Source organism: Geotrypetes seraphini, chromosome 5 (assembly GCF_902459505.1).
Source record: "Geotrypetes seraphini chromosome 5, aGeoSer1.1, whole genome shotgun sequence".
Classification (NCBI taxonomy): Eukaryota; Metazoa; Chordata; class Amphibia; order Gymnophiona; family Dermophiidae; genus Geotrypetes; species Geotrypetes seraphini.
The window spans coordinates 82,491,014-82,505,465 of NC_047088.1; the positions used below are offsets into that span (position 1 = coordinate 82,491,014).

At 41.1% G+C, this 14,452-nt stretch overlaps 1 protein-coding gene across 5 annotated transcripts in view; it reads left to right on the forward strand.

Annotated features, from left to right (window-relative positions):
* The window catches only part of HDAC8 (histone deacetylase 8), a 221,499-nt gene that overhangs the window by 179,428 nt on the left and 27,619 nt on the right, over positions 1–14,452 (forward strand). For all 5 annotated transcript variants that reach the window (XM_033946322.1, XM_033946321.1, XM_033946319.1 and 2 more), the window contains one exon: positions 2,699–2,804. In XM_033946322.1, the coding sequence (XP_033802213.1) occupies positions 2,699–2,804 (106 nt within the window). The remainder of the gene's footprint in view (positions 1–2,698; positions 2,805–14,452) is intronic.

The following is a 14,452-nucleotide window of genomic DNA, read 5'->3' on the forward strand; positions in this document are numbered from 1 at the left end:
GGTTCCACGGGTTCCTTAGAAATAGATCTTACAGGGTGATCAAGAACGACTCTTTCTCCCACAGCTGGGCCAATTCCTGTGGGGTTCCCCAGGGCTCACCCCTATCCCCCACCCTGTTCAACGTCTATCTCGTCTCCCTGGGAAACCTCCTACACAGCTTCAAGCTCAAATTCTTCATTTACGTAGATGACATCACTATAGTCATCCCGCTAACCAGTTTCACTCTAGAGCTGCTTAACTCGCTATCAAACTTACTCAGGCAGATAGAACTCTGGATGCTATCCTATAGATTAAAACTAAACTCTGACAAAATCAAATTCTTCCTGGCCACCCCCAACAACAAAATCAAAGATACCTCAATTCAAGTGAATGGATCGGACTTCCTCCTAGAACAAACCCTAAAAATACTGGGAGTCACCTTAGACAAACACCTACTCCTTGAGAAACACACTGATCTTACCGTCAGGAAAAGCTTCTCAGTGCTCTGGAAAAATACTTCGATGACAACTCATTCTGCCTGTTAGTACAATCCTCAATTCTCAGTATCCTGGATTATTGCAACATCATTTATCTAGGAGACTAAAACTGATTCAGAACACCGCCGTCCGCCTCATATTTGGCTTAAACAAACGGGAACATATCACCCCTTTCTACCATAAACTGCACTGGCTGCCATTTGAATCCAGAGTCCTATTCAAGTTCGCATGCTTCTGCTACAAAACTGATTTGGTCTATCCCCAAGCAACCTCAACCCTCACTTCAAGCTAAATCACAACAATAAGAACTCTCGCAGAATCCATCTGTTTGCCTTCCCCTCCCTAAAATTATGTCACCTCAAAAGGTTCCTCGACAAAACCTTCTCCTTCCAGGCAGCCAAACTTAACTCATGGCTTGCCCAAATTGTACTTGACGCCCCTCCTACCTTGACTTCAGAAAAAAACTCAAAACTCACTTATTCCACGAACAGAGCCCCTAACACCCCCTCTCACCTCTCCAACTCCCCTCAACCTCAACGTGAACCTCCACCTTCCCCTCTTATTGTACCCACCAAACCAATTAACTTCAATGACCGTTTTTTTCCTGTAAATAAATTTTTACCTTCCTATTGTACACTCTTGTATATTCTTGTCAACTCCAAAGACCTATACACTCAAAAAAAAAAAAAAGTTAATTCCAATGTTTTTCATTATCTGTAATCTTAATTAATTGCTGTGAACTGCCTAGAACTCTTTGGGTATGGAGGTATACAAAATAAAGTTATTATTAATATTATTATTATCATCATGTATACCAGCCCAATAGTCCTTATGATTGCAAGTGTCACCTACATGGCAATACAGTAGGTTTTAGATGGGTTTTGGTGGGCTCACATTTTCCATCATAAATGTAGTGGGTAGAGTTGGATATGGTCCATATGGTTCACTACACCACCCACCAGGCTATTCCAGACACTTGCTTGCTGCTCTATTAGGATGTCCCATAATATCTGCAACTGCCATAGAGGCTAGTTATACTGTTTCTTTCACACCTTTAGGGGGTGGGAGGGGATAATTGACTACTGGGGGGTATGGAGGGGTCATTCCTTCGTGCATCCATTTGGTCAATTTGGAGGTCATTTGGTCAATTTGGATACCTTTTTGGCTTTATTTGCTTTTAAAACAGGTCTTAACACTGAAATTTAAATGACGCCCTGGACATCTTGAAAAAGATTTGATTATCCCTGCAAGAGGTCCACCTCCTAAGGCCACTCTAATCCCGCCCAAAACATGTAGATGTAATGTAGAGAAAATGATCTGCAAGATGTCTAAAAAGCCCTTCTTATAGATGTTTTTCTTTGTTTAAATGACCCCATAGTTTATAAGTCACAGATAAAAACCAAAAACATATTACACAAGGGTCTTTTGTTTAACAAAATGTCTTTAAAGTATGACACTCTATGTACATATGGACAGTTTTCTAACAAAGCACATATATGTAAAGTCTGAGGTTACTTTTTACCTGCAAACTTTATATAAATTTTGAAAAGGCAAAACATATGTGGTAATCAACCTATCTTTGTGGGTTCTTTGCATGCACTTTTGGAAAATGTCTTTTATTTGTACTTCCCATTCCAACACCGTCCCGGGGAACACCTTTCCAGTGTATGAGTTTGGAAGTTTTCAAAAGCCACATATCTGTGCATAAAACACTACTTTGGCAAAAATGCCTTTCAAAATTCTTAGGTCCCCTTTTACAAAGCCTCAGTAGTGATACTACCTCAGTAAACACACTAAAACCCATTCAATTCATATGGGCTTTGGTATGTTTATTGTGGCATCATCGCTACTGTGGCTTTATTAAAGGGGCCTTAAGTTTTTCCCTCCACAAACATAAAATAGGAAAAATTATTTATTTATTTAAAATATTTTTTGACCGCTCCATCCAGTAGTTCTGGGTGGTTTACAATAGACATATACAATATTTATCAATACAAACAATAAATAAAATAAAATAAAAATCACAGTGTCTTCATACAATCTAAAAAAATGATAGTCATCATGTGCTAATTATCCTTTATGGAAAAGCCTGGGGAAAAAATGGGGCATACAATTTATGACAGCCACACCCTGAAACTTTAGTTGATTGTGATATTGTGAGACTACACAGACATACTTCCTGGTTTGATGAAATTATTTGTAATTTCTTTCACTTTCCACAGTTTTTTACAGAGTACGGTCCTGATTATGTGCTGGAGATTACCCCGAGCTGTCGACCAGACCGCAACGAGCCTCAGAAAATCCAGGAAATACTTGATGCCATCAAAGGTAAGAAAACTGCTCTCCTTAGTTTATTTGTATATAGTATGAGCAATATGCATATTAACAAGGACATTATAGACTTCACTATATGAAATAATTAACATGCAGAATTAAAAGCAATATAAAGCTAAAACATTTATTCGGTGACAGTTAAAATCACTTCTAAATGGAATGGCCAATAGCAGGAGAGAAAGGAACTTTATTAATGAAATTTTTCACAAAAAAACACCAATTTATCAAGTTGTAATAGTTCTATCCCCTAATGGTGTTAATTGATAAATCCAGAAGATTTCAGCAGATGATATGTGCAGGAAGGGGGGGTTAAACCACCCCCCACATAAACCCCAAGACAGGGCCCTCATTTGCTATCTGCAGTCTCTGGCATATTTTCTCAAATGGAGGCGAGGAATTTATCCCCAGGGACTCAAGATATTATCGAGGGAAACAGTGTAGACTCAGTTTTGGTGTTTACTAGTAAAATTTCTTCAAAAACAAAAAGTGATAATATTCCTGGCTGCCTACCAACTACTGTTGCTGTATTCCTCTGCTATCAAGATGTTTCCAAGACCATCAGGACTCTCCAAGACTTCTGTCCTGGGCCCCAACTTAGATGACAACTGGCTGTGTCCCCAGTGGTGTCATAGGATCAAGCAGCTACTTGTTCAGGGTCTGACTACAGACCCTGGCTGCCTGCTAACTGTTATTCCATCATACATCTGCTGCTAAGGTGTTTCCAAGACTGTAGGTATGGAAGAAGTTGCCATGGGATTCCCATGAGGATGGAAGAAATTGCTGTGGGATTTCTTAGGGAGAGGGGAAGATAGTGGATGCTGCAGATGGGCAGACTGATGGGCCATTTGGCCTTTATCTGCCATTATGTTTCTATGTGTAGTCAAAATCTCTGGTGACTCCAGAATGAGGCATGGAATGTGCTGAGAAAAGCTATTGGAGCATCAGAGTGAGGTTTGGAATGCCCAGAGAGGCAGCTGGAATAGTGAATACTATCCAAAAAACACTGGAGGCTATTGGGATGGAAGAAAACAGAGGGCTACGAGCAAGTAAATAATAGCATTTACTCCTGTAGGTATGGTTGGGGATGGAGGAGATTAATTATGGAAATGGGTGCAGATTGAATGGATATATTCTTTTACATAAACACAGGAGTCTGTATGTTAGGGGATCAATCTTTGCTTGCAAACTGCTTGCAGAAGGTTGTCAATCACATCTTTCAGCTCCTTCTCCTTCACCAGTGGGGCATAGTGCCCTCTTCAGTTTTTCCTTCTAGAGGCAAACTGAGAAGTGCTCTGATCTGCTCTGTTTAGTTTTTATTATTTTCTGATATTTTTCTTTTGTTTTGGGAGGCTTTGGTGCCAAGAGGACCACATTTTTTGGGACTGCTTTGCCTGGGAGAGGAGACAGATTCTGCAAGGGTGTACATGTTGAGCCTTCCTGCTTTGTGCTTCTTTGAGGCTCAGGTTCCGTTCCCCTAGGAGCCAGCTCTTCTACTAATTTATCAGAGGCTTGAGTGCAGGCTATGGGGCCCTTGTGTGAATTTCTTTGAATTTCAAGGAGTTGGCTGTGTGTCTTATTAAAGAAATGACTTCAGTGCAAAAACTCCACTTATTTAAGACTGAGGCCCACTCCAACGGAAGAAAAAGCCTCAGGTATTATTGGTAGAGACCTGAGGTTTTTTCTTCCATTGGAGTGGGACTCAGCCTTAAATAAGTGGAGTTTTTGCACTAAAGTCATTAGAATTTTCCCATTTCACCACTATTTTGAACGTTTTTTAGCTTGTTACATTAACAGGTGCTAGCAGCCCTTCTCCCTTAGTTTTACCTTCCCCCTGTCCAGCAGCACTCCTTCCCTGCACCCCCTGTCCAGCAGCAGCCTTTCTCCCTTCCTTTTACCTCCCCACTGTGCAGCAGCACCCTTTCCCTGCTCCGCCTGTCCAACAACAGCCCTTTTGCCTTCCTCCTGTCTAGCAGGACCTCTTCCCTGTTCCCCCTGTCCATCAGTAGCCCTTCTCCCTTACCTGCTCCCAAACTGCGACTGCTTCCCTTGCAGGTCCGGCATCGGGCTGAGGCCTGGACATTTTTTGAAGTACCTCTTTCCCCAAACCGTGGTTGGTCGGGCCCCTCAGCGAGTCAGCTGCTTGTTATGGCGGCGAAGATGAAAAAGGAGGGGAGGCAGACTCCTACTGCACATGTGCGGCACGCCACCACAGACGCATGGGAATACGGTGATTGAAGTGCACATGCGCGCTAAGGGTGTTATTATAGCAGATTGATTAGTTTCATTATTAAAGAAATGACAATTTTGCATGAGGTAAAACTCTTTATAGTTTATAAACATAAACCTTTATTTTAACAGTTAAAGGAAAGATTTATAAACTGTAAAGAGTTTTACCTCATGCAAAATTGTCATTTCTTTAATAAGACATTAACTATTTTTTTATGCAGCCCTCCAAGTACCTACAAATCCAAAATGTGGCCCTGCAAAGGGTTTGAGTTTGAGACCACAGGTCTAGACTATGGTTTACTACAGTATTAAAACAATTAAAGAGATAATTATATCAGGCAGAAAGGAGATGAAGAAAGATGACAAGATTGATATAAAGGGATCATATTCTTTGAAGATGAAGGAATATAGCTGTCAACCTGGCTAGGGAGCAGTATTATCAGAATAAAATACAGAATGCCCTTAATTGATCTATAGAGAAAGCATTTTAAAATCACTTAGTTCTTTGACCTCTGAAGATTTTATGCAATGTTTTACTGGAAAAAAAAAAAAAGAAATATTGTGCATTCTTTTGTTATGCATTTGCCTGATGACAAAGTTGTCCCTAATAAGAGATAATGAACCTTTTGATCTCATTGGTGAGACCGAAGTTTAGTCTATTTTACAGTCTCTCAGACCCACCAGATCATCAGGTGATTTATGTTCTCCATGTATTCTTAAGTTAATTGACGGTCTACCGTAATGACAACTATTATGAATGCTTCTTTGAATACTAATAATAACATTGAAATTGGTGACAGTGTGTCTATTTTTTTTTAAACCCATTAATTGGATCTCACCATTCTCACCAGTAATAAGCATATTTCATCATTGCTAATGCTTGCTATAATTACTGAATGAGTAATTTTGTTACAGTTAGTTGGTTTGTTTGGGGGTTGTTGTTGGTTTTTTGGTTTTTTTTTTAAAAGACAGATATTTTGGACCCTTCCAATATGGTTTCTGGAGAGTGTATAATATGGAACCTTTATTGCACTTGACAGTTGACATTATGCCTCAAGATTTGGATCAATGTTTTCTTTTGGTGCTGTTGGACATTTCTGCAGCATTCAGTACAGTGACTCATTCTATTTTGTTACTTCAGCTTTGGGTCTTTGGGCTCTTGGAAACCATGTTGAACTGGTTCCACTCACTTTTAAAGGGTAGAAAATAGGAGGTGAGAATGGAAGTGAATATTTTTTGCCCAAGGAAGCTGGAGCTGGTTGTAGGCATACCACAGAATTCTTCACTATCAGCCATCTTATTCAATATATTTATATTGTTTTCTTGTGTTAGAAGTTGAATCTTTAACAGAGCCCTACTGACGCCTAAGTTAATGGAAGAACATTGTTAGAAATGGCAAAAAATGGCGAAGTTGAAACGCCCACCAATGCCTAAATAAAAGGTGCCTACATTATATTACATTAGTGACTTTATTCCGCTCGTACCTTGCAGTTCTAGGCGGATTACAAAGAAGCTAACTGGACATTTCCAGGAACATTACAGTTTAGGTATTAGGATTACAATGAAGCTAACTGGATATTTCCAAAAGATTTACAAGTTAGGTAGTGGAATACATGGTTGATACTTAAGAAAGAAAAAATTACAAGAGAGGGTGAGACTATTACAAGGGAGGAGAAGGACAGGGGAAGAGTTAAGATATCTGGATACATTTTTTGAATAGCAGAGTTTTGATTCCTTTCAAAATGATTTGAAGTCGCTCATTGTTGTCAGTAAGTTGGAGATGGGGTGGTCAAGTTTCGCTGCCTGCATCGCTAGTAGGTAGCGAAATTTGACCACCCCATCTCCAACTTACTGACAACAACGAGCAACTTCAAATCATTTCGAAAAGGAATCAAAACTCTGCTATTCAAAAAAATTATCCAGATATCTTAACTCTTCCCCTGTCCTTCTCCTCCCTACATAGGTGCTTTAGGCTGCCAAACACCAAAGTTGGTAAGGTCAACGCAGGAATTAGCATTAGGTGGCCTAAACTGCTTATGTAGGCGCAATTCATGCAAAGGTAGGCACCAGAAATGTAGGCCCGGTAAACCCTCTCCTACATTTCTGGTGCCTATCTTTGCCGGGGAATCCCAACAGTAGTCCACAGCCTGCCATCAGCTGATTGCGGCAAAGGAATCCCCAATCAGCTGAGCCAGCAAGATACCCCAAAACTGCAGCTTCAGAGAGTCCTGCTGGCTCAGCTGATTGGGGATTCCCCTGCCCCGATTAACTGAACCAGCAGGGAGATTCCCGATTCCTCTCTCTCTCTTCCGCCCCCAGTACCCCTCCAAAGTGAGACCCCCCTCCCTCAAGCCTGACATCCCTACACACCCCTCTACACCCTCCTTGTACCTTTGATGGACAATCAGCAGAATGGAAACCTACTCCCTCCTCCAGCCTCGTCAAAATGGCGGGCATTTTCCTTCCTGGTGCACCCTGGGATGTGCTGGGAGGGGCCTAAAACTCTGATTGGCCCAGGCACATAAGGCCCCTTCCTGGTGCACCTGTACGACAATAGAGATGTGCGCAGTTGGAGACTGCAGCAAATGTTTGAAGGAGATGAAGGTGGGGTTCAATAAACTTTAGGCGTCAGAGAAGAAAGTTTGATTCTGTGTTGGAGGCTTTACAATTGTTTCCCAATCAGGCATATAGCAGAGATAAGGCCAGCAACAGCAGGTCACTACATGCATTGCCATTTTTAACTCTTGGTAATGCTGTTGATGACTTGTCTGAAGAGACTGATGTATTAGGCAGAAATGTTTGTGCTTCTTCTTGCGACTAATTTGTTGTAAATTACTGTGTTGGTAAAAGGCTAAGGCAAAGAGGTGCTGCCGTTTATATTGGATGCCCTTTCCCTCAAATGTTGCATCAGAGGTCTGAGATCTGTCCTATGCTTTAGTGTTGCGGCTGCTAAATTTTGATAGAGCACTAGATCATAAGTGTCCTATGTTATAGAATTTTTCAGCCGGACTTTTTCCAAAATTACCTCTTTGACCTTGAAATCCATGAAATGTGTCATTATATCTTTTGGGAAGTTTGGGTGCCCTCTTCTTAATGTGCAGTGGACCTATTCAATTTGATCTCTACTCAGGGACTTTGGTACGTTCATCAGTCAGCAACACTGAGGTGCTATTTTTTTACAACTGCCTCACAATCGGTATATTCTGCTCTGCATATGCAGATATTTCATATTCTGATGTGGTTTTCGAGATCAATTAGTTTGTCTAGTATGTAAGACTCGTTACTTATGTTCCTGTTGCCATGCATCTGTGGCTTGATCTTCTAGTTGATCATCAATTTCATCTACTCTTTGGCCCAAGTCTATTATTTCACCCTTCAGGTCCACAGCTATAGTGGCCAGTTCTGTACACACTGCCCCAATATGTGCCTTGATCTCATAAAGCAAAATGGGAAATTTTCCCAATGAGTCTATATTTGCTCACCATCCAGTTATTCTAGGACTTGTGGAGAATCTAGGCCCCCAACCTGGCCAGGTAATACCTCATTATCAGACATGAGTTTCATGGTCGCCATCTTGCCTTCATCAGCCAGATCCTGAGATGCCAGTTGGTAGACAAATAATGTCAGATTTGGGGTGATATGGGTTATATTGGGACATATAGCTACAGTCCGCTGTGGATTTCAAGTCCAATTTTATAATTTTTGTCCCAATACCATTTGTGATTATGTGGATACATATTAGATGATAAATGTTGAGTGCTGAGCTTGAGCCTCAAGCAGCCATCCAACTCTGTGACATTACTTTCTCTCAAGTAGCATGTAATGTTGATGCAGGATAGGACCATAATTAGGCCAGTGCCTCCATAAGACAGTGCAACTGGAAACCTGTTGAATCAAGAACTGACCAGTAATGGAGCTAGAATATCTTCCCTGAATTTATGTAAGCCCTGCATCTAACCAATCCAGCTTTGCAACACTTGAGTGTTAGCAGAATAGTATAGCCTAACCAGTTCTCTGTCCTCTGTCCTTGATATTCCAGTTAATAAACTGTATGCAAAATAAATTATTCAGCTAGGTCATAGGCCACCTGGCAGTTTTAATGAGAGCCATGTGGCTATGGAAGGGCTTGGCAAACTGAGCTCATGCCTCTGTCAGATATGCAAAGTCTAAATTAAACTCTGTTTTCATGGAAATCCAACAGGAAGGGGGGATGGATTGCTTACAGTTTGATCTGTAAAGGATTTTGCTTATTGCCAATATTGAAATAACTTGCTAAACACATGATTGCTTTCCGGAAAATAGTGTTGTATGAGCCTATGAGTTTAAAGGAGCAATAGTGTATATTTTTCCTAAAATACCAACTGGTTCTTGTTATTTCTTGATTAATTACAGTCCTATGTATGTGGTTCTTGGCTAATTCTTGAATCATATTGTTAGTTTGTGGACAAGGTGTTAAAATGATTAATCTACTGGATTCTTGCACTGCTTGTCTCATCAGGACTCTTACCCCAAGTACCCCAGGTCCATTTATTAGGAAGAAGCCCTTGGGTTCCAGCAACTGTTTTCTGCAGCAGTAGGAAGTGGATTTCCTTCATCTAGGCTTGAGCATGACCCCCATCAGTTCCCTGTACAGAAAGACAAACCCTACATCCTAGTTAAAACAGTTTTTCCCAAGCCTGTGGGCTGACCAGTTTCCTTCCTTCAGGGAAAGAGGACTTTTCACCAGATCTAATTAAGTTAGAGAATTTCTGATACAATACAGCACAATATAGTAGGATCCCAGGATTTTTGTTCTGGTGCCCAGGGTTTTCATTCATCAATTGAGCCATAGCTGCCTAAAAAACTGTTCTTACCAGTCAACACCGTTTGGCTGTCGGTGTATTTTGAACTGCTCAGTCCCTGAATTCCCGTGTTGGTCTTTCAGTCTCATGAAGTTTGAGACTGCAACAACGTCTCATGAGTTCAGGAATCCTGTTGCTCATACTGACACAATTGCATGGTGACAACTGGTATGGGATAGCTGTTATATGAGAACCATTAATTGAGGAACAGGAGTCATTGGTTGGAGTCTAAGGCTGGTGCTTCATAGAGAATAGGTGACTGACTGGAGCTGACTAATTAGGAAGATGGGTTTGCTGCCTAAAAGGTAGAGGTTGACTAAGGGAGAGAGGGATTGTGGCTGGGTAGTTATAGGATAACTGCCTAGCTAGATGAGGGAAGGGCAAGAATGGTTAAGTGGGAAAGGGAAAAGGGGGTGTCTGATTGACGAGTAGTAGGAGATTATAACTATTGAGGATAAGGTGGGATTGAGAAAGGGAGACTACTGGTATCAGGGTAGAGGGATTGAAGTGGTGGGAGACTCCTGGAGACAAAGTTGGGGAGACTGAGAAAGAGAGAGAGTGAAACTGCTGGGGTGAGAGGAGTTAGAGAGGGAGACTGGGTGAGGTTCTGATACTAGGGGCCTGTTTACTTAGGGGTGTTTTTTTTCTACAATCATATAGAATGGGCCAACAGTCTTTGTAAATCAAGCCATAAAGGGCTACAGCAGGCCTAGTCTTTCCACTTCCCCTACCCCCACTTATGAACTGACTCTTAGAAAATTTGTCAGTCTGCCATCTGGAGTCAGCAGGTTAGAAGTTGATATATTAAGACTATTATTAAGACTTATATTCATTATTATTTAGGAGTGTTCCTTAAGCACTAATACATACACACACACACAGTCTACGCCTGATGCACGTCACTTACCTTGTCTTTTGTACCCTCTGATTGCTATCTTTGGTGTTCTTGCATATGTAATCTGAGGATACAACAGATGTTACGAGTTTAAGTTTAAACCGTGATGAGTTTATTAAAACAAGCTCTCACTGCCAAATGATTTCAGTCTGAGAGAGAATAGCTGTTCCCTGCTATAATACACTCAGCTCTGTTTACTAAAGACTTTTCCCATGGGCACAACATGAGAAAAAACATATGACCAAATGTGGTCCATCAAAAGGTAAAAACTCATGAAACACTGACTATGTTGGCTGTCCAGCAAAGTAAATACTGTTGAACAGTCACCCAAGTATGTACATCACTATACATACAGTATAGACTTTCTCCAGAATGTGGAGTCTGAAATCAGTTCCACGTAGGTGGTGTCATCCAATGGCTCCACGAAAGGAAGCTATTCTAGTTAGAGCTAGAAAAACCTAGAAGGCTTTTCTGCTGCTGCACAATTGGTTCTACAAAACTGCCCACTATCAGGGTCTGTTTCCATGGAACAACTCAGATGTATCCTCATGTTGGGAAAGTATAATTTAAAGAAGAGACAAGTTAATCTAATCATGTATTTTTTTAATGGGTATAACTTATGGGCAGACTGGATGTACCATTCAGGTCTTTATCTGCCGTCATTTACTATGTTACATGTCACATATATTGAGAACATCTGATGGTTCCAAGGACACTAGCTACAGACAGATAAGACTAGAAGGAATGTCTGATCATGTGCTCCTGATACCACACAGCCACACATTTTCAGTTATCTTAACATAGAAACATGTTTGCAGCTAAAGGCCAAATGGCCCATCTAGTCTGCCCATCCACAATAACCATTATCTCTTTCTCTCTCCGAGAGATCCCACGTGCCTATCCCAGGCCCTTTTGAATTCAGACACAGTCTCTGTTTCCATCACCTATTGCAGGAAACTGTTCCACACATCTACCACCCTTTCCGTGAGAAAGTATTTCCTCAGATTACTCCAGAGCCTATCACCTCGTAACTTCATTCTATGCCCTCTCATTGCAGAGTTTCCTTTCAGATGAAAGAGACTCGACTCATGCACATTTATATTACGTAGGTATTTCAACAACTCTATATATCATTTAACTTCAAGAAAAGGTAAAAGATTGATTTATCCTGCTATCCAAATAGAGCATCAGTTATAGGTAAGCCAAGGGTTATTTTGAAGTCCCTTCAGTGCACTCTCCTTAAGACAATCCACACAAAATTGGTGTTTGGCAAGAAACAGTTGTACAGAATTTTCAGTTCTTAAATTTCCTAGATCTGTAGGGCCAAATTTACCATCATAATATGAGTCAGCTGACTAAAGGTAGAACCAGAGTGAGTAGTGGAAGCTTCCATTGATTTTAATTTATGACCTTTTATTTGACCTTCTAAAGAGGTATGTGTACCTATTTGCTATTACAAAGTACATTATTTGTAAATCCGGTTTGCAATTGTGTGTTTTGTAACTGCAAGTCCAGGTCCTATTAGCATCATTAGAGAAACAGAGAGTTGGGTAGATTTTCTCATATCCTTCATTTAATTCAATTTAAGTAAAGAGCATGTAAGGTAGATGCTGCTATATTAGAATGATGTCTGGGAAGGAATTTTAGAAAAATGGTAAATTGATAAAGTAGAAATCATGATGTTTGCATTTTTCCAGGTCTCACCACATCTGGATAGATGGCTGAAGCATCAGTTCTACCTATTCAGATGCAGAGAGACCTAGATAACTCCAACAATCATGACACCAGCTGGAGAAGCCTAAGAGGAGAAAGTAGAAATTAGTCTATTTTGGAAGACATTTTGTAATTCTTTATTTAGGAAAATCAACACTCCACATATTCATCAGTACAAGTAACATCAATACAATACCACTTAGAGCACGCAAGATGAATAAAACCAAGCATCATAACACGTTTGAAAGAAATCCCCCCTCCCCCCAGCCCTCTAACAACAGGTTAATTGCCTCTAAACCATACTCCCCTGTAGCCCCCAAATAACTAAAGACAGTCAACCAAATAACATATGATCAAAACACTAGCATTCAGAATCTCCAAACCATCTCCCGCCCTCTAATCTTCCCTAATCCAGTCCACCCATATCCAAACCCTCCACTTCCAGGTATCTACCCCAAAGGTCTAAATACTGTTGCCATTGCCTGGTCAGCATAGCTGAGAGCCGATACTGTGCACACACCCAACCCAGATTTTCCTTAATTAGGGTCAAAGTCGAGCTCCTCCAAAAGCATGCCACAACCAGCCTAGCCACTGTGAATGCTAGCCAGGTCAATTTATCTAGGGTATCCTCAACCCCCTCTCCTGAATCCCCAATAAAGCCAGTTCCGCCCTCTGGGATATTGGAACCTGTAATAATTCCCACACATAACCAAACACTTGCCCCCAATAAGCTTGTAACTTAGGAGAGCCCCACCATTATGAATAAAAGTTCCCCTCTGTCCACACCCACCCAGCATCAATACCAAGCTTCGATGTATACAAATAACACAAAGCAGGGAAGGATCGGTACCAAGCAAAGTCCAATGCTAAATAAGCTGTATTGGTACCGAGGAAAGAAAAAAGGAGTCACATACCATCTCACCAACAGCTTGAGAGCATTTTCCACCAACACAGGTGCCACTGCAACATGGTGTATCTTAAACGTGATTCCCCTCCCATTCCTCCGCCTCAAACACCCTTTCCAAATCCTCCTCCCAAGCCAGTAAAAAGGACGGCTTCCGTCCCCATGAACCATTTTGTACAACCAGATATACAACCGCACTGTACTGGAGTGCCCAATAATTGTTCAAACTCAGAACACTGATTTGCAGTGGAGTCTACCACCCGAGCCCTCATGAGATAATTTTTCACTTGCAAATAAGGAAATAAATTCCCTGAGTCTTGGAAGACATTTTGGATGTGTAAATAACAAAACTAGTGTTTTCAGAGTTTTGTGTTGACAAAAATCACTAGTGTTCAGAGATTCACTGATCTTTCTGGCAGAAGTAACTGAAATCAGAAATACTATTACTAAGGTTATGTACCGTATATACTCGAATATAGGACAAGATTTTTGGGCCAAAAAAATGGCTCAAAAATGGGGGTCCCGTCCTATATTCAGGTCATCAACCCGACCCCCTCCTGGACGATATGGCAGGCCGGGACAGGAGAGATGACTCTTGTCCCAGCTTTAAAAAAAATAAAAGCCCCACGCATGCTTACCTTTTGCACCATTTTTAATCCCTGGTGGTCCTACGGTGTATGGGGCAGGAGCGATCTTTCCATGCCCTGCCCTGTGCTGAGCCTCTCCATCCCTGGTTCCCATTTCGCAACCAGCGGTGCACCCATCAGTGCCAAACTTTTTGTGCTTCCTGCTCGGCCCCGTGCTGCTTGCTCAATGTCCGCTGCCAGTTCTCGCTTTAGTGGATTTTATCTTTAACTGAAGATGAGGAATCATCTGTTATCTGGATACATCCTTATGCATATATGCATCTTTGAGATCCAGAGAGCAAAGCCAATCTGTTATATATTAGGTGCAAGATTATGGTCAGAATGACTACACTAGATTTTTATTGGTGATGAAAGTTGTTTACAGCTTTGAAGACCAGTATGGGACGGAGAACTCCAGTTTTCTTTAGAAATATTTG